General features: G+C 42.6%; 1 protein-coding gene across 3 annotated transcripts in view; it reads left to right on the forward strand.

Annotated features, from left to right (window-relative positions):
- Positions 1-20,183, forward strand: part of CUL1 (cullin 1) — a 77,053-nt gene that overhangs the window by 11,479 nt on the left and 45,391 nt on the right. For 2 of the 3 annotated variants that reach the window (XM_029062617.2, XM_029062618.2), the window contains exon 2: positions 16,533-16,825. In XM_029062617.2, the coding sequence (XP_028918450.1) occupies positions 16,686-16,825 (140 nt within the window). In that variant the 5' untranslated portion in view covers positions 16,533-16,685. Of the gene's footprint in view, positions 1-14,610; positions 14,632-16,532; positions 16,826-20,183 lie in introns of those variants that run through there. The other variant, XM_029062620.2, reaches the window with a different exon arrangement.

Consider the following 20,183-nt stretch of genomic DNA (forward strand, 5'->3'; position numbering starts at 1 on the left):
GGGAGGGGCAGAATAGGGACAGAACGAAAAAAAGAAAAATACTGAAAGGAAAGAGGGTTAGACGATATTCCCAACAGTCCACATTCTTAGCTGGGTCATAGGAGGCCCCGCCCGGCTTGTCTTGGAGACAAGCTTGCCTGGGTTGTGGATGGATACATTGCGAGAGGAGGTTTTTCCCAGTCTGGGGAAGATGAGGAAGTGCTACCCTCTAAGTAGTAGCAGTACTAGTAACAGTAAGGGTAGTCATTCATTCAGTCATATTTATTGAGCGCCTACTGTATGCAAAGCACGGTACTAAGCGCTTGGTCAAGGATAGTATAACAATAAACAGACACATCCCCTGCCTACAACTGACCTTAAAGTCTGGAGAGCTCATTTATGAAGTACTTATTGTGTTCAGAGCACTGTACTAAACCCCGGGAAGGAGTACACCCGTGAGAATTAGACTCAGTCCCTGTCCCTTGAGGTTTGTCAGATCCCAGGGTAACAATTCCCCTAAGGCTTGTTGATAGAGAAAGATTTGGGTTGTAGAATTCAAAAATAAGAATGAAGTTTCAGGAAATCACCTTGTTTTGTTCTCTAATATAGGATTTTTCCCATTTAGTTTTGTGAGCCGTGGTTGTCAGATGCAATGAGGCTTTCCAAATTACCTGAAAGATAGTCCTTTTCAGTGCTTTAAAAAATTTAAAGAAAGGTATAGTCTGTTGTTCTAAATTCATCCCTTAATCCATAGTAGTGTCTAAATTATACTACTCAAATAGCAAAGCAAATTTTAAAGCAAATCTTTTAGAAACATGAGAAAGCATAAGGGCCTATAATGAGGCTTATCAGTATGTCAGTTAATGAGTTACTTTGCTGTGGAATTTTACCAAGTGGGTTATTTTAAATCCAAGATTTACATTTGTCTCTACTATGTTAATATAGATTGCTCCAAAACCCTTCAAACCAGTGCTTTAGTTTTGTCAGAAGATGATAAAGGTGAACAAAAATGTTGGCTCAGTAAGAGGTTCATATCCAGAATATTATTTTTGAATTTGTCATATTTGAGCAGTATATTTAGACAATTAGAATTTTCAGTCTAGTGGTGAACAGGAGCAAGCTTTTATCGTTATTTATAAATAAAGTGGCAGACTGCATGACCTGAAGTGCCTTAATCAGCAGAGCTCTTGCAAAATTAATGAGATGTAAGAAGCTGTGACATTAGTTAGCCCCTGAGAAAGGAATTGGGAGCTAAACTTCATGGAGGTGATTAACATTTCATTACATTTCACTACTGATCTTTTTAGAAAATGAGTTGTTTGACGAGAATATATTGTCTAGCAATTCTTTAAACAGTGTTTTAATTGTAATTTAACAGGTTGGATTAGAATATTTAGCTATCTGAAGATTTATTTCAAGTAAATTGAGATGAACATTTGATGGGTGCAAGCAAGAAAAAAAAATATAATGGCATTTGTTAAGCAATTCCAGCGTGTCAAACACTGTTCTAAGTGCTGAGGTAGGTTCAGGTTACTCGGGCCTAATACAGTTGTTTCCCACATGGGGCGCACAGTCAAGTAGAAAGGAGAACAGGTGTTAATCCCCATGTTGTACATTCCAAGCGCTTAGTACAGTGCTCTGCACATAGTAAGTGCTCAATAAATACTATTGAATGAATGAACTTTAAGAAATGGAGGCACGGACACAGAGGAGTTGAGTGACTTACCTAATGGTGGAGTCAAGATTGTAACCCAGATCCTCAGGCTCCCAGGCCTGTGCTTTATCCATTAAGGCCATGCTACTTGTTTCCTTCTGCTTTGTAAAGTGGAAGTACTACAGGATGCTTGTCCTTGTGTATTGCCTTGTTATTTGGTAAACTGAGACTGTTTTGAGATAGTTGTAGTTGATCTGAGGCCCAGCATATGGCAGCCTGATCCAAAAGTTTACAGAGTCAAAATAAGAAAGGTGATTTTGGACTTGAGGGGAGAGTTGGATGATTTTTGAACAATTCATCCAAGTGAAGGGATACTTCTCCGCAGAAAGATTTAAGAGATTTGTTGATTTTACAACTGATAGTGTAGTTTTCTGCATCTGTTCATTCTCAGCCTTTCTCATTCGTGTTGGTCTCTTTTCCGTGACTCTGCTTCAAGGCCCTGATCTTTTACCTCTTCTCGTTACTTCCCTCGCTAGACCTTTGGATGCAAAAACTCCTGCAGGCCTTTTAAGAAATATTATTGATTGATTGACAAAAGCTCGAAGGGGAGAAGACTAGGTATTCCGAAGAGTCCAGGAGGGTTTGAGCTCTGGTTCCAGCACTAAAGACTGTTTTGGATCCCCAAAGCATAAACCTCTGAATTGTATGTTGGCACAAGGGGTTGCAAACTCTGTAGTTCTGAGGGCTTTCCAGAGATTCAGGGTAGCCCAGGGTGACTTCAGGGGTCTCATCCACCTATCCACCCCCCCCCCCAAGCCATAAGAACTCTGCTAGAAAATTCTCAAATTGGCCCAGTGCCTCTTGGGGTGTCGCTGACCTAGGCTTGGAGTACCCATGGAGGAGGAGGAGGAGTATTGATTCAGTGCCTCCTGGGGAAAAATACAAGATGTGAATCAGTGGAGCTTAGTCCCAGCCTGCCAGAAACCCAGTTTGGGTAAAGTAGTTTGGTGAAACAATGGTATTTTTTGTCCTGGTACCTTTGAATTTTCTAGCAAGTTCTGGTAAAATAGCCAAAGACCTCTCCATTCATCCAAGACAGGTAGCATAGAGACGGTTGGTTGGAATGGTCCCTCTAGACTGGAAGCTCACTGTGGGCAGGGAATGTGATCTACTAACTCTTATGCTGTACTCTTCCAATAGCTTAGTACTATGCTCTGCCCACAGAACGTAGTGCAGTATGTACTATTGGGTTGGTCTGATGAGCTTTTAAGATGATGCTGGTTTGTTAAGCACTTCCTAAAGGCCAGGCACTGTACTAAGTGCTGGGTTTGATACAAACAAATCAGATTGGACACAGTCCTTGTCCCACATGGGACTCACAGTCTTAATCACCATTTGACAGATGAGGTAAGTGAGGCACAGAGAAGTGAAGTGATTCTCCCAAGATCACACAGCAGACAAGTCCTCTAGACTGTGAGCTCATTGTGGGCCAGGAATGTGGCTGTTTATTATTAGATTGTACTCTCCCAAGTGCTTAGTTCAGTGCTTTGAACCCAGTAAGCGCTCAATAAATATGATTGAATGAATGAAAGTTGTGGAGGCAGCCGGGATTTGAAGCTAGGTCCTTCTGACTTCCAGACCTCTGCTCCGCCCACTAGGCCATGCTGCTTCTTTAAGATGACCACTCAGCAAAGGACATTTTCACACATCTGCAGAGAAAATATGATATCAAATGCAAATGTAAGCTTAAAAGCAGTATAGAATTGAGCCAAAGTTATTTTTATCTACTCCAGTCTGAGTTTAGGTTCTTTCAGTATAAGTATGCAATCTTTTTTTTTTTGCGGGGGTGGGAGGGTCATGCTATTATTAAGCCCTTAGTCTGTGTCCAACACTGTTTTGAGCACCGGAGGAGATACAAAGCAATAAGATTAGACCCAGACCCTGCCCCTTTGTTGGGTTTGCCATCTAAGGAGGGAGTACTGGTATTTTAATCCCCATTTTACAGACCATGGAACTGAAGCCAAGAGAAGTTAAGTAACTTGTACAAGGTCACACCGCAGACAAGAACCCCAGTTTCCTGACTCCTCAGTCACACTGCTTCTCAGTTTGCTAAAGTTCATTGAAACTTATCTAGAAGATCATGTGTTAAAAATGATTGCAGACTTCTATATAGCAATCTGCGCAGAAGGCTACAAGAACCTGCTGTAGTCCAATGTCCATACCCCATCCTTTGGGCCGTGCATTAGCTATCCAGGTTGACTGATGTCTATCCTTTTTATCTGGAGAAGGGCATGCCCCCCATGGCAGTTCCTCAATCTCTCTGGATTCTTATCGTGAGGAACTTCTTCCTCGATCCCTCCTGCTGCAACTGAAGTGCCTGTATGTGTGTTTACCGAACAATAGGAAGTATTTGCATCTGCACAAAAGATCTGTAAACAGCAGAGGGGAATTAGGTTGCAATGAGGACATAGGATCACTCAGATTTTCTTAGTAAGTAAAATAGCTCCCTTGTTCTAGTTTTTGAAATTTTTTTGGCATTTTGATATGCTGTTGATAATTGTTTCCTAAAACCTGAGGTTGATTTAGCATTTGCCTTTTACCCTTCTGGGGTGGATATTGCATGAGGAAAAGTGCTATGAAAGTTTATTACGTGAATAGCAACCGTCAGATCACGTGTGTAATTAAAATGTATCACAAGAAAATAGTAATTGGAATACCATTTATTAAGCGTTTGAAGTATACAAGAAACTCCAAGGATTGGGAACAGATACAAGTATACTTTTCAGATGTAAAATTAATAATAATTGCGGTATTTGTTAAGCACTTACTATGTGCCAGGCACTATACGAAGTGATGGGGTGGATGCAGGCAAATCGAGTTGGACACAGTCCCTGTCCCATGTGGGTCTCGCAGTCTCAATCCCCATTTTCCAGATGAGGTCACTGAGGCACAGAGAAGTGAAGTGACTTGCCCGAATTCACACAGCTGACAAGTGGCAGAGCCGGGATTAGAATCCATGACCTTCTGACTCCCAGGCCCGGGCTCTGTCCACGATGCCATGCTGTCTGCAGGGTTATTCATAATCCGGGAGGTGACACGGGACAGATATACTCAGGGAAAGAACAACAGGGTAAATTCAGCAAAAGCACCAAGGTTTTAAAGCAAAGGATTATTAGTACGATGCCTCTGGAAGAGAATAGTCCACAGCTCCTCACTATTTCAGCAAGAACCATCCTTATTCCAACTGCTACATTCATCCTTGGGCTCAAAGGTTGTTGTGGCTTTCCTCAGACATCTGCCTGTCCTCCCCTGCTGGGATTATGGGGTTCTGAGCTGTGAGGTCTATTTTGGGGGTGTGGTGATGGATCCTGAGGGGTGCAGTTCTCCCCCCACCCTCTTCCCTCCCCAAAAGTCTGACTTCTGGAGATGGCTTGGGTGGGTCTCCAAGTCATGGTGGGCAGCTATGCTGGGTTTTGTAAATAAATCCCATTCCTTGGTCAGAAAGCCCTAGTTCCAACTGAAGATGGGAATCAATTGGAAGTCATTTCCTCATGATAGTGTCTTTTCTGAAGTACATACTTAGAAAAAAAAATCCTACCCTTGAAAATGTACTTTAGAATGCTGAGGTGAATTTTTACTTTAGACTGCAGAATGCTTAAAGAAATTTTCAAGGGTAAGGGCTCTATTGGTTTAAAAAACTTTTCCTTAGTTGTTTCTGTATTCCTTATTCATAGTCCTGACAGGATCATTCTTTGGTGTCCTATCTGGCTCCAGAGTGTGCGCACTCATAGGTGCTCTGCTTCTCCTCCATCCGTCCTGTTCTTTTCTCTTCCACTCCGGGTTGAATTCTCTAATCCTTGGACAGGAAGAGGAGAAGCAGCATGCCAATCAATCAGCAGTATTTATTGAGTGCCTACTGTGTGCAGAATACTGTACTAAATGCTCGGGAGAATCCACCAGAGTAGGTAGACGCAAATGGTGCACCCCACCTTTTTTTGACTTTATAGTTCAGCCCAGTTTTTACACTGAGCCCAGAGTAGGGGGAAGGGGGAAGGCAAATATAACAGCAGCAGTGGCATTTTTTATAATATTGGTTAAGTGCTTACTATATATGAAGCACTGTTCTAAATGCTGGGGTAGGTGCAAGCTAATCATATCGGGTACACTGTTCCTGTCTCAACTGGGGCTGACAGTCTCAGTAAGAGGGAGAATTGGTATTGAATCCCCATTTAACAGTTGAGGAAACTGAGGCAGCAAGAGGTTAAAGTGACTTGCCCCAGCTCACACAGCAGGAGAATGATGGAACTGGGTTTAGAACCAACATTCTCTGACTCAGGCACCATTCTCTTTCCACTAGGCCATATTGCTATTTCAACCACTGAGCACACCCTGTATAAGTTCCCCATTTCTGAAGTCGGCTACTAGAACAAATGGCTGGCAAAGCAGCCTGGGAGACTGTTTTGAACCCACCCTACAAGAAAATGTTCTGCAAAATAATTGGAGCGTGTACCTCTTTGGGAGCACGGGTAGCGCATTATTATACATGCAGAACTGCCTGCATGTTTTTTTTATTGTGCTGCATACTATGCAGTAATATTTTTTTTTTCCCTGAGTATTGATGGTATATAAAACTTTACTGCCAGGACTTTCAGGAATTGTATGTTTTATAGCCAAAAACATTGCTACACTTGAGGGTTTGTCTAGAGCTGAAATTTTCTAACAATGTTGTCCTGGAAAAACATGCTTCATAGCAGGGGCAGATGTATGTCTGTGGGTACTGTGGCTTTGAGAGGATCAAGCTTCAGCTGAGGGGTCCATCTCCAGAGCCCAGGGAACCTGTGGGGACCCAGACTTTGTGGGATGAGAAAGTTCTACAGTGGATCTCAAGTGCTTTGGCCTCTGTGCAGCACTGGGAGTGTATTGCAGATCTCAACCCACCCTAAGCCCCAACTCCTGCAACATTTAGGCCTTGCTCTACCAGCTGGGGAACATCACCAGATGGCTGAGGAGGCAGAGAAGGGCTCGCCCTCTCCCTCACGCAGCCTGGACTGGGTCCCCTCTGGTCTGGACCAGTTGGCCCTGCCACCCGGCCCACTGGGCACTGGACCCAGGGAAGCAGCATGGCCTAGTGGAAAGAGCCTGGGCCTGGGAGTCGGGGGGCCTGGATTCTAAACCCGGCTCTGTCAGTTGCTTGCTGTGTGACCTTGGGCAAGTATTTCACTTCTCTGTGCCTCAGTTTCATTCACTGTAAAACGGGGATTAAATCCCTGTTCTCCCTCTTGCATAAACTGTGAGCCCCCTGTGGGACTGTAGGTCAGACTGTCTGACCTAATTAACTTGTACCTTCCCCAGAGCTTAGAACAGTGTTTGAGCCATGATAAGCGCTTAACAAATCCTGTATACCTCCTTCCACTTGGACCCAGCCATGGAGTCTGGAACATTTGAGGGATTAAATTTGCCTTTTCCTCTCCCTCCTCGCTCCTGGTGGAGAGTGCCAGAGTAGGAGTTCTGCACAGGGTGTCCCAAAGGAGCCCTTGCTTTTGAGTAGGATGAGCAACTGTCCTTTTTAAACCATACCTTATCCTAAAATAGGCCTGGGGGTGTAGAATGTTCTTTTTGCTAGCTCAACCTGATCGGGAAGCCCACAGTAGGAATGTAAGACCTCTGTAGTAATAATAATTATAATGATATTTGTTGAGCACTTACTGTGGACCAAGCACTGTACTTCGTGCCGGGGTAGATAACAAGATAATTAGGTTGGACACAGTCCCTGTCCCATATTGGGCTCACAGTCTAAGTAGGGGACATCATTTTAAGGGTGAGGAAGCTGAGGTACAGAGAAGTTGTCTTGCCCAAGATCACACAATAGACAGGCGGTAGAGGGGTGTTAGAATGCAGGTCTTCTGACTCCTAGATCCATGCTCTTTCCTCTAGCCCACTGCTTCCTATTGCTATGTTTTTTTCTGAGCAGATTTTGATGACCTTAGTTTTAAGAATTGTGTACATCTTGGACAAAGTAGTGGGCTCTGAATTCATGATTGCAGATACTTTTCACCAGTTTTCCAAAAAATGTAGACGGTTTTAGAAAATGCCAATCAGATTATTCTGGTGACTGGATTTCCAGACTGAATGCTTTCTGCCACTCAGGAATTAATAAGCTTTACAGAAGTTCAAGGCTTGTTTTACATTTCATTCTTCCAAGGACCCGTAAAAAGAAAATAAATTGCATTCATTTTTGTCCTTTGAAAGGTATTTTTTGGTTTACTCATAATCCAGGGGATCACAGGCTTTGACTTGCTGATTCTAACACTGAAAAGGGAGTTTTAGCTTAGCCAATGTTACATCTCATCAAGTGCTCTTTCTCCACCAGTGTGAATATTTTATGAGTGACCTTTGTGTCAAAGAAAACAAAACAAAAACCCCATTCACAATTAAAATACAAGTTTGAAATATTACATTCTTTGAATAATAAAGTCAATTTTTCATTACTTTAGCTGTTTCAGATTTTACCAGTAGTATTAAAGTAGATTTACTGAAGAGGATTATAACTATGGCCCTTTTTTTGTGGAAATGTAATCAACTGTAGTTCTGATTATTAGACTACTTTTGGTATTATCAACTAAGTTATTGATCTAAAAATGTGTATTTCCCAGTCTATTGGATAAATGTCAGCAAGAAGATTCAGGAAACAGTTACATAGTTTTAAAATATGATTATTTTTGCATTATATTCACCTTCTGTAAGATTTAGTCTTTCCATTTCAAGTTTTTTTTAAAAATTTTATTCAGTGATTTGGTGGGAGGGATTTTATTCATGAGTTAATAGTGGTCCCCAAAAAACAGAAAAAAATAATTGCAACTCATGGGTTTGGCATGTTAATCAGCAGTGGTCTACTTTTTCAATAGTATTTATTGAGCGCTTACTATGTGCAGAGCACTGTACTAAGCGCTTGGGATGAACAAGTCGGCAACAGATAGAGACAGTCCCTGCCGTTTGACGGGCTTACAGTCTAATCGGGGGAGACGGACAGACAAGAACAATGGCACTAAACAGCGTCAAGGGGAAGAACATCTCGTAAAAACAATGGCAACTAAATAGAATCAAGGCGATGTACAATTCATTAACAAAATAAATAGGGTAACGAAAATATATACAGTTGAGCGGACGGGTACAGTGCTGTGGGGATGGGAAGGGAGAGGTGGAGGAGCAGAGGGAAAAGGGGAAAATGAGGCTTTAGCTGCGGAGAGGTAAAGGGGGGATGGCATAGGGAGTAGAGAGGGAAGAGGAGCTCAGTCTGGGAAGGCCTCTTGGAGGAGGTGATTTTTAAGTAAGGTTTTGAAGAGGGAAAGAGAATCAGTTTGGCGGAGGTGAGGAGGGAGGGCGTTCCAGGACCGCGGGAGGACGTGACCCAGGGGTCGACGGCGGGATAGGCGAGACCGAGGGACGGCGAGGAGGTGGGCGGCAGAGGAGCGGAGCGTGCGGGGTGGGCGGTAGAAAGAGAGAAGGGAGGAGAGGTAGGAAGGGGCAAGGTGACGGAGAGCCTTGAAGCCTAGAGTGAGGAGTTTTTGTTTGGAGCGGAGGTCGATAGGCAACCACTGGAGTTGTTTAAGAAGGGGAGTGACATGCCCAGATCGTTTCTGCAGGAAGATGAGCCGGGCAGCGGAGTGAAGAATAGACCGGAGCGGGGCGAGAGAGGAGGAAGGGAGGTCAGAGAGAAGGCTGACACAGTAGTCTAGCCGGGATATAACGAGAGCCCGTAATAGTAAGGTAGCCGTCTGGGTGGAGAGGAAAGGGCGGATCTTGGCGATATTGTAGAGGTGAAACCGGCAGGTCTTGGTAACGGATAGGATGTGTGGGGTGAACGAGAGGGACAAGTCAAGGATGACACCGAGATTGCGGGCCTTTTGCTTTGTAAATATGCCAAATAACATCTTGTGATCAGCAACACCATCTTCTGCCTGCCAAACAAAATGAGTGGACTTTTGAACTGGAACAGCGGGACTTCATTGACTACACCTTAATATGGCAGAGGGATCTAATAATGAGGTACAGAGAAGTTGTGATTTGCCCAAGATCACACAGTAATCAAGCGATAGAGTGGAATTAGAACTCAGGTCTTCTGACTCCTAGCAACTCTTTACAGCCTCTGTGGACTTCCAGTGAGTGCTCCCCAAGAATGCTGCAGTAGATTGTTGCCACCGACCTTTGCCTTTTGATCTTAGCCCCCCTGATAGGCATGGGTTACTTGGGATTCAGCTGAACTGTACTTGTCCCCCCATAGTGCTAACAGCTAAGGTTAAGAGGTATGCCAAACTGTGCCAAATTGTTACGTTCACAGAATCTTGCTCTTTAGCTTATCTCAGGTAAGAGTATTTATAATAATTGTGATATTTGTTAGGGGCTTACTGTGTGTTCTGAGCAAAGGGCTGGGGAAGATACAGTACAATCAGGCCAGACACACAGTCCCCTGCCCTTCATGGGGCTCACATTCGAGGGGAAAGGAAGAACAGAATAGGTGTTCAACCCCCCTTTTATAGATGAGGAAACTGAGGTCCCGAGAAGTTAACTCATCCCAGGTCACATAACTGGCAAATGGCAGAGCTGGTATTAGAACCGAGATCCTCTGACTTAGTCTTCTACTCTTTCCACTAGGCCCCGTTGTTTCCCCATTTTCAAAGCCCTACTAAAATCACATCTCCTGCAAAGAAGCCTTCTCTGGCTCATCTCTCATCCCCTGCCGCATTCTCTCTCCCTTCTTCATCTCTGCATTTGTGTTCATAGCCCCTAAGCACTTCTATATTCACCCCACTCCCACAGCACTTATAGCCACATCCTTATACACCACTGCTTCCCTTGCCTGTAATTTATTTTGCTGTCTGTCTCTTCCACTCCTTGTGGGAAGGGATCGGGTTTACCAAATCTATTGTATTGTACTCTCCCAAATGCATAGTAAGGTGGTCTGCCCGCAGTAAACTCATAAATACAGTTTGATTGATTGGCGGCATACAGAGATAGCTTGGCAGATATTCAAAATGGATTCTTAGGTCACAAGTTTATAACAGCTACAGTAACTTATCTGCTGGAATCCTTAAACAGATCCGGAAATAAGCATAGACTCTCCCTAGCGTGGCACTTTTCCATAACAGCAGGCCAGGGTTCCCTTCCCCTTTGTAATACTTTATTACTGCTGTACTTCTTTTCTTAATGAACTACCCCGAGGCCACATCGTCCTCAACTCCCTCCTTGGCTAAGTTCTTTTCACTCCAAAAAAGCATTGGTTGTCCCTTGTTGGTCATCTGGCTCCCAGTATTCCTGGTGAAAAAAACCACTCAATTCCTATCTCCAGGGTTTTCATTGCTTTTCTAGTTCCCGCCTCTTTGCCCAATTTTTCCTGTGGAATTGGCAGTGCTCCAGGTGATGTCATCACTTAGCGCTTGATATGTTACATAAGTAGTTTCCCCCTTGGGAAGGTTTTTGAAGAGTCAGCAATTCACTTGCTTTAGCGGTTTCTAGAAACGTCTGCTCATATTCTTGAGAAGCCTGGCCTAGTCAGTCCTTCACAGACTTTAGGGACATTCAGATCGCAATAGGCAAATGTTGCAAATGTCGAACTGAGTCACAGAGAAGTTAAGTGACTTGACTAAGGTCACACAGCAGGCAAGGGATTGATCTGGGATTAGAACCCAGGTCCTCTGACTCCTAGGGCCATACTCTTTCCACTAGCCCATGGTGCTTGACCCCCAAACCCTGACATTTGCTAATCTGCTGGATTAGGGGGTAGCATTTTCTGCTTGTCCATTCTCCAGCCCTGCCCTTTAATCTACTGCCACCTTGTCCTCAGACTCAAGGCAATGAAGTGATGGCACAGTGCTATGAAATTTGCATTTAAGCCTCCAGGGCTTTGGGAAAGCCCAAAGGAACAAAACCGAAGGGGCCCTACTTTGTTCAAGAGATTGCCCTGGAAACTTCTGAGGCCAGCCCACAGGGAAACTTTTCAGGTGCTACAATGTGTTCAACCTGATTTGCTTGAATCTACCCCAGCACTTAGTGTGGTACCTGGCACTAGTAAGCACTAACATACCATAAAAAAATGTTCCTCAGAAACTGAGAAGCAGTGTGGCATAGTGGATAGAGAACAGGCCTGGGAGTAAGAAGATCTGCGTTCTAATGCTGCTGTGCCACATGGCTGCTGTGTGACCTTGGGGAAATCACTTCACTTTTCTCTCTGTCAGTTATCTACTTCACCTGTAAAATGGGGATTGAAACTGACTGCGAGACTATCCCATGTGGGACAGAGACATAGTGCTTAACAATTACCATGAAAAACAAAACTAGTTTTCTGCCATTTTAGTTAGATATAGAGCACTTTCAGTTTGGCAGTGTTATAGCCACTGCTCCTTAACTGGCACTAGGTTGAGCTGGCAGGAGGTACATGTGAAGATGTAATCAGTTGTACACGAACAGATATCTTTTCTCCAGGACCCCAACTGATGTTTTCACCTCTTATGTGCTAAATTGTGAAAAACGACCATTGGAAATCCCTTTATTATTAGCTGCCTAATGAGGTAGATTTTGGTTTAGACTTTAAGAAATATGAATTCTGCAATTTTGCAAATGTATATTAGTTTTGCTTTAGCAGCCTTGGCCTCAGACTTTTCTTACCTATTAAGAATTCTTTTTTAATGAGCCATGAAAATAACCACTGGTTTTAGGGTTCTCTAGTTGAAAGTTCACCGAGTAGGTTTTCTGGCCACAGCCCCTTTCCCCTCCCTTATTTTCCTTTGGTGTTCATTCTCGGGCTCTGCCCCAAGGCGGATGGGGAAAGGTATTATTTCCCTTGCATCCTCCCACTTTTTGCATTCCACAGGTGGCATGCTGTGCTGATTCTGTAGAAAGCAAAGAACCAATTCCTATTTCCCCATATCAGTTACCACCCAGAGGGCACTGCTGTATTCTTTCATTTACACCTACAACCATCCTTACCTTCTCTCAGGTGGGTTTGAATTAGTCATTTTTTATTTTGCTACAAAACTTGAGTGTTTTTGGAGAAATGTGCAATTTTTTTGGTCTTCCCATATTTAGACACATATTATATTCCCATTGTACAGATAAGTCAACAAAACTTTGCAGAGATGAAGTGAATTGCCAGAGGTCACTCAGTGAATAAGTGACAGAACCAAGGTAGAGAACACCAAGTCTAGTGCTTTCTCTGGAGTATAATGTCACTGATTTAATAATAATAACAAATGTGGTATTTAAGTGCTTACTATGTGCCAGGCACTGTACTAAGTGCTGGGGTGGTTACAAGCAAATCGGGTTGGACACAGTCCCTATCCCACATAGGGCCCGCTGTCTCAATCCCCATTTTAAAGATAAGGTAACTCAGGCACAAAGAAGTGAAGCGACTTGCCTAAGGTCACAGCAGACAAATGGCAGACTTGAACTGAATCAAAATTTCCTGTTTGTTTCAGGGTATTTTGACAAGCTGTATAGAGGAAAGTCCATGCTTTTTATTGCAAAATTATTCGTAGAGTAGTTTGAGACTGTCGTTTTCGAAAGTGCCAAATAAAAACTTGTCAAGAATCCGAAATGCATTTATTCAAGTACAAAAATAGAAGCTTCAGTGATTAATTTATGGCACAAGTATAAATTTCAGCTCTTCATTAAAATATGTAAAGCAAAATAGCAGTCATTAAGGCACGGGTAGTAACTTTAGAAAGATATCCTTCCAAGGAACTTGTCTTTAGGCTTGTAGGTTTGGAAGGGCAACCTGAAGGTGTGCAAACGGAGCGACTCCTGGGCCCGGTGGCAAATTCAATGTGGGTTTGGTTCTTGCACTGTGAAAGCATTCTGTTGGTCACCAGATGAGCTTCAGTCAAAATGCTAAAGAGAAGCAGTGGGGCCTCGTGGTAAGAGCACACACCCGAGAGTAAGAAGGCCCTGGGTTCTAATCCCTGCTCTGCCACTTGTCTGCTCTGTTGTCTTGGGCAAGTTGTTTCTCTGTGCCTCAGTTACCTCATCTGTAAAATGGGGATTAAGACTGTGAGCCCTATGTGGGACACCGGACTGTGTTCAACCCGATACTCTTGTATTTACCTTGGCGTTTAGTGCAGTCCTTGACACATAGTAAGCACTGAACACATACCATTGATAAAGGAAAGCATTTTATCAACAAGGCTTCAGGTCCCTAATTACAGGACAGCAGTCTCACTAAAACAAATAGCAAAAACACAGGTAACTGACAGAACTGGATGTGTAGTGTTAGATTTATTATTAGATTGTAAAATAGTTGCTATGCTATATAGTTATCAATTTGAACTTTCCTCCTCCACAATCTGATAGCTGAAGTTTCTAGATTTGACTTGTTGACCATGGAGATGATGGGGATGATAATGATGGAAACGACAAAATAAAATAAGAAACAGCATTGCATAGCGAATAAAGCTTGGACCTGGGAGTCAGAAGGATCTGGATTCTAATTCAGGCTCTGCCACTTGCCTGCTGGGTGAACTTAGGCAAATCATTTCACTTTTCTGTGTCTCATTTGCCTCATCTGTAAAATGGTGAGCCCAGTGTGGGACAGGGACTGTATCCAACCCAATTACCCTGTATCTACCCCAGCTCTTAGTACAGTGCTTGGCACATAGTAATCACTTACTACTCTTTTTATAATTACTATTATCAGGACCAAAATGTGCAAATGAGTCTCAAAGACTCTCAGACTGTCATCTTCAAACTGCTGTGGGAATCCTCGAGCCATTTTAGTTCTTTGATTCTAGAATTTTAATTTGCTGCAAGGGAGTTGCTTTTATCTGTCCCCTTAGGTTATAAGTGAAAGATATCAGTGTACTTTTTATTTTAATTCTTCACATTTTTGTTCTTTCAGATTAGTGCTTGATTCTAAAATGCTTCTGACCAATTTATAGTCATCAAAATTAAGTTCAGCAACTGCATTCCCCTCTTTTATATATCTCTGTCAACTCCTCAGAAAGATTCAGGTAAACGTGGCTCAGTGGAAAGCGCCCGGGCTTGGGAGTCAGAGGTCATGGGTTCAAATGCCGACTCTGCCACTTGGCAGCTGTGTGACTGGGCAAGTCACTTCACTTCTCTGTGCCTCAGTTCCCTCCTCTGCCAAATGGGGATGAAGACTGTGAGCCTCACGGGGGACAACCCTATGACCCTGTATCTCCCCCAGCGCTTAGAACAGTGCTCTGCACATAGTAAGCACTTAACAAATACCAACATTATTATTATTATTACCTCTGCTTTAGTTGTGCTTTAGTGTGTTTTAAGTGTGTATGCACCAGGTAAATTCTGATTTTTTCACTTTCTTCCAAGTATAAAGATCAAAACTGTTTCACAGTACACGGATATGTCCTGTATCAGCCCTTGCCTCATCATCTTTAAGAGTAAAAATGAAGTATAAATATTTGAGAAAGCTCTGATATTTATTAATAAGGGAAAAATGCATTAAAACTAATCATTACATCAGAAATCCTGATGAAGCAGTAAAGGTTTGTAGCATGTTTTATAGGCATTAACAACTGCCCTAGAGATATTTTGGCTTATAAATTCTTAAGTACTTGGCTATGAGTTTGTAACTGCTATGGAAAGATTTTTTTAAATTAGCTATTTGCAAGAGTTGAGGTTCATTAGTAGTGGGTAGGAACCCCGCTAAAGAGTTTGTGCTAGTTTAGTGCCCTGAATTAGTAAGAATATTAGAATCATCTTTTGAACATTCCATTCACAGTATTAAAGTCCCTGGAATCACTCTTAGTTCCTAAAATAAGTCTGTTGTTCTTCTGTCTGAGAGGCTCATATGAACTTGTTGCAAGAAATAAATGACTTATTAGGAAACTATAATGACTTCTTATGATTTTTCTTGAGCTGGAGAGCAGAAGGAAAATACAGAATTCTGTAAAATTTAGAAAACTGACTTAGAAGAAATCTCTGGCATCTAAGAAATGTTTGGAAAATTGATTGAAGAAATTGGCTGATAAGCTCCTTGTGGGCATGGAATATTGGATTGTACTTTCCCAAGAGATTAGTACAGTGCTCTGCACACAGAAAATGTTTAATAAATATCACTGATTTTAGAGCAGCCCCCCAAATTTACTAGATCAAACAAAATTTTACCAGCTTAACTTACCCCAGTGAGGATACAAATAAGAAAATAAATATAAATAGCTCTCGTGACTGCACTGGTTTTAAAGGGAGTGCCTAGTACAATGCCCAGGAGTGTGTAAGACTACCTGTCTAAAAGGTCAATAATAATAACTATGGTATTTGTTAAGCACCTTACATGCCCAGGCACTGTACTGAGCAGAGGGGTAAGATACAAGATAGGTCAGGCCCAGTCAGTTTTACTTACTCCAGATAGCATTGCTTGTGAATCTTTCTATGTCGACCTCCTCCATCAGGATGTAAGCTTCTCGTGTACAGAAAGTTGTTTAGTATAGGGTTTAAGTCAGCATTTTACTTCTACCCAACCACATACAATTAAAAGAATCAGAGTAGGTTAAACTGGGTAAATAAGCAATTCCTTAGGAAGCCTAAGAATGCCATAAAAGTAGTGAAAGAAAAAGTTTCTTTTTCATTGCTGTCCAATTAGGCTTCTGTAACTGAAACCTTAGATACTTTTATCCTAACCCACTGAAATGCAATTTGCGATTCTGAGGAGGGAGGCACCTCACTGGCACAAGGACTTTGGCAAAAATAGATCCTGAATATAGCAGTCCTATTTAAGTGTATTGGTATTTGCAAGTGCCCCACTGTGGCATTTTAGACGCTTTCTAGAATACACGTCCCCTATCTCTCTTCCCTCCATCCTTCAGAAGAAATGCATGGTCAGAATCGATCTATCAATGTTAATTAAATCTGTTTTGTTCTCCCACCTCAGGATTGCTCACAAACCGACTTCCCACGTGAAGGACCTTCTTTTTGAATGCTTTGACGGAATTTGGAATGTTACTGCCTGTGTTTATCTGATGGAGGATTAAGAAGATTTCAAGCAAAAATTTTCGGCACTGGAAGACACCACAGGATATACAAAATGTCCTCAAACAGGAGTCAGAATCCCCATGGACTCAAGCAGATTGGCCTGGACCAGATCTGGGATGATCTCAGAGCAGGAATCCAACAGGTTTACACCAGACAAAGTATGGCGAAGTCCAGATATATGGAACTCTACACGTATCCTCCCATTTGATTTCACATCAGTTGTACTATGTTTTTAATTTGGGGAAGAGCCGGAAGTAGCTAGACATTTTAATTTCAAAGATCTGGGGTTTCTTTCTGCTCCCAGTTGGCTCTCTGATGTTATGGTGGGCAATTTGCTTATAGCTCGATGAACTGGCATTTTTAGTCCATCCAAACAATGCGCTTTTAAACTTGTGGGTCATATAAACATATGCCTCAAAGTAACGAATACTAAGGAGTAATTTGTTCCCGTATTGACGAGACATGAAGACTGTGTGTTTATAGTCTTGCATAGCCCTAAAATTATCTTTTGAGACTTTTGAGTTTTGGGGAGAAAATTATGTGAAAAAAGGATCCCCATTCCTTTTTATAACCAGTACCAAACTTCACTTCAAAGAGGATAAATATTGATGGAGGGAAAATTGTATCATTGGCTATAATAATTTTTGGTGTAAAGATGTTTTAAAACAGACCTATTATCCTTTCAAATTTGTTCAGGCTCAAAGATAGGATGGACTAGGGATTTTTAATTTAAAATTGTATATTACTGAGTTAACTGAGTCAAGCAATTTTTAAAGAAATAGTTTATAAATAGATGTGAGGCCAAAGATTATACAGTCAGAAAACATTCAGCTCTCAAAGGAGCAGATCTCTGTAGGGATCACAGTTGCATAAACCCACAGAGAGGAGCACTGGATTTTCTCTGTCCTCTTTTCTCACAAAAACAACGCACTTTTTGTAGAAAACGGTGATTAATTTGAGAATTCCTCAACAGTAATGTAAAATATGTTTGGCAGATCTCTCTTTTAATGCATGTCAAGCATTAAGGCCTTTAGGGACCCGCTTAATAGAGCAATTGGATTGATGGTCCAGAAGATCTTGACCTTATGGAATTAGCAACTCATCTTTCTATTTTTGTAAAAGAATGTTTTAGTTTAGAAGTTGCTCTAATTGTGTGCAACATTATTTCAAAATCTCCCAAACTCCACTTCTTGTTAAGCAAAGGCTTTTTTGCTATCTGTTTGGAGAGGTCCCTTGTGAGTTTAGCTTTGAAGAATGGATTGACTTTTTGTGAGTGTTTTAATGTCTAAACCTAGACTCCTTAATAGTTACATCAAATATTAATCCTTTCACATTTGCTTTTACTCTCAGAATTCAGGTTTTTGAATGACAATAGAAGAACAGTTGTATCAACTGCAGCTTTCTGAATTGTCTCCAGAGATGCCAGATGATCATTCTGGTAGCCACCCCAATTACTCCTGCACTCATCCATGTCAGGGCTTAGAACTCCCTCTTTGGAGAGCTAACAGCCTGATCAGAAAGTCCACCATGTTCTACCATGTTCCCAGAGAAGCGGAAAAGTCTCCATTTTAGTTTCCCTCCAGACACCTTGCTGTGAAGACCTGAGAGACCCTCCTAGCGGCTAGAAGCCTGAGGCAGCAGAGGAGAGAATGCTACTCCCCCTTGGCCCACCCATTGCCTCTACTAAGAGGTTTCCCATTTCATTCAGTTGTATTTATTGAGTGCTTACTGTGTGCAGAGCACTGTACTAAGTGCATGGGGGAGTACAGTACAACAGTAAACAGACACATTCCCAGCTCACAATGAGCTTTCAGTCCCATTTCCTCAGATCCTGTCAGGTTCTAGCATTCCTGCACTTGAATTTTGAGTAGGTGGGGAGGGAAGTTCCCATCCACATAATGGAGTTTCCTAACGGTAGTCCTGCCTTGATCTGAAGAGCCCACCACCCCAAAAAATCATTCAATCTTATTTATTGAGCGCTAACTATGTGCAGAGCGCTGTACTAATTGCTTGGGAGAGTACAGTGCAACAGAATGAACAGACACGTTCCCTGCCCACCACGAGCTTATAGTCTAGAGGGGGAGACAGACATGAATATGAATAAATTTATAATTGAAAGATAGGTACATACGGGCTTTGGGGTTGGGGATAAGGCAAATATCAAATGTCCAAAGGTCGCAGACCCAGGTTAAGATGGCTCAGAGTCCTGAAATTTCAATAATGATTGTTGTATTTTTTAAGCCTTATTTTGTGCCCAGCATCGTGCTAAGTTCTCGGATAGCTACGATCAGATCAGAAATAGTCCATTTTTCCACTTGAGGCTTGTAGTCTCAGAGGGAGTGAGAACAGGTATTTATTTAATCCCCATTTTACAGATGAGTAGGAAACAGGGACAGCGAAGTTAAGTGACTTGCCGAAGTCAAGTAGGTCTGGCAGGCAGCAGCACCTGAGTTAGAACCCAGATCTCCTGACTCCCCATCCTGGGTTCCAGCCACAAGGCCATATAGTTTTTCCAGAACTTCTCCGTACTTCAGTAGTTCTGAGGCAGAAAATGAACAAAGGGAGGAAAATAAAGCTGCTAGTTCCTTAGAAAGGCTAAAAGACCTTTGGATTTTGGCCACAGCTGTGAGGCTGCCACTTCATTCAGAGCCTCTCGGGCCTTGTCCCATTTCTTGTTCTTCTCTTCACACCAGCACTCTGAGGTTAGAGAAGGGTTTCCGGTCTCTCACTGCCAGGACTCCCTCCCCAACCACGGCCCCTCCATTCCCGCTTTCCTGTGGAGGAAACGGCATAACAGATAAAGCTTAGTTCTAGAAAGCTGGGTCAGGCCTCTCTCCAGATGAGGAGCATGCGACCACTCCGTCACACGCTCCCCCTTTGCTGGCAGGCACCTGAGAAAGTTGCCCGAAGCACACTTGTGAAGAGAGGCTAGAGGAGAGCTGAAAGATTTATTGCAAAACTACAGGAGCAGCTTGGCTTCTCTCCCCTCAGAAACACAGGCACGTGGCTAGTGGTTGGGTAATAGCAGCCTCCTTGGCTCTCAGGTCAAGTATTCACACTGGGCTGCATTTCCAATACCACCCCCTTGCCTTTAAAACAAACAAACAAAAAAAAAACCAAAACCCCTCACAGTTTGTGTTTTCTTTTCCAAGGAGCTTATATGTCTGCCATCTCTGTTATATTGCTATATCATCCTCTCCCAAGCGCTTAGTGTAGTGCTCTTCACACAGGAAACGCTCAATAAATCCGATTGATTCTGAGCCAAATTATGCATCTTTTCAGGTTCAGCTGCACCCTAGCTTGGGGCCTCCTCAAAAGCAACTGGCTCCATTGTGCACATGTGCCCATCCTGAAGCTGTTCCTTCCCTACCTTTCTGGGGACCCCAGAAAAGCTAGTTGACATTGCCAGGGTTTAACATTCAGAGCAGGGTCCCTGCTGCCTTAGCCGAGTATGAATCAGGGGCTTCCTAGCAATAATAATAATAATAATTTTGTTACTTGTTAAGCACTTACTACATGCCACCAGGGTGCTGGGATAAATACAAAGTAA

This window comes from Ornithorhynchus anatinus, chromosome 4, assembly GCF_004115215.2.
Source record: "Ornithorhynchus anatinus isolate Pmale09 chromosome 4, mOrnAna1.pri.v4, whole genome shotgun sequence".
NCBI lineage: Eukaryota > Metazoa > Chordata > Mammalia > Monotremata > Ornithorhynchidae > Ornithorhynchus > Ornithorhynchus anatinus.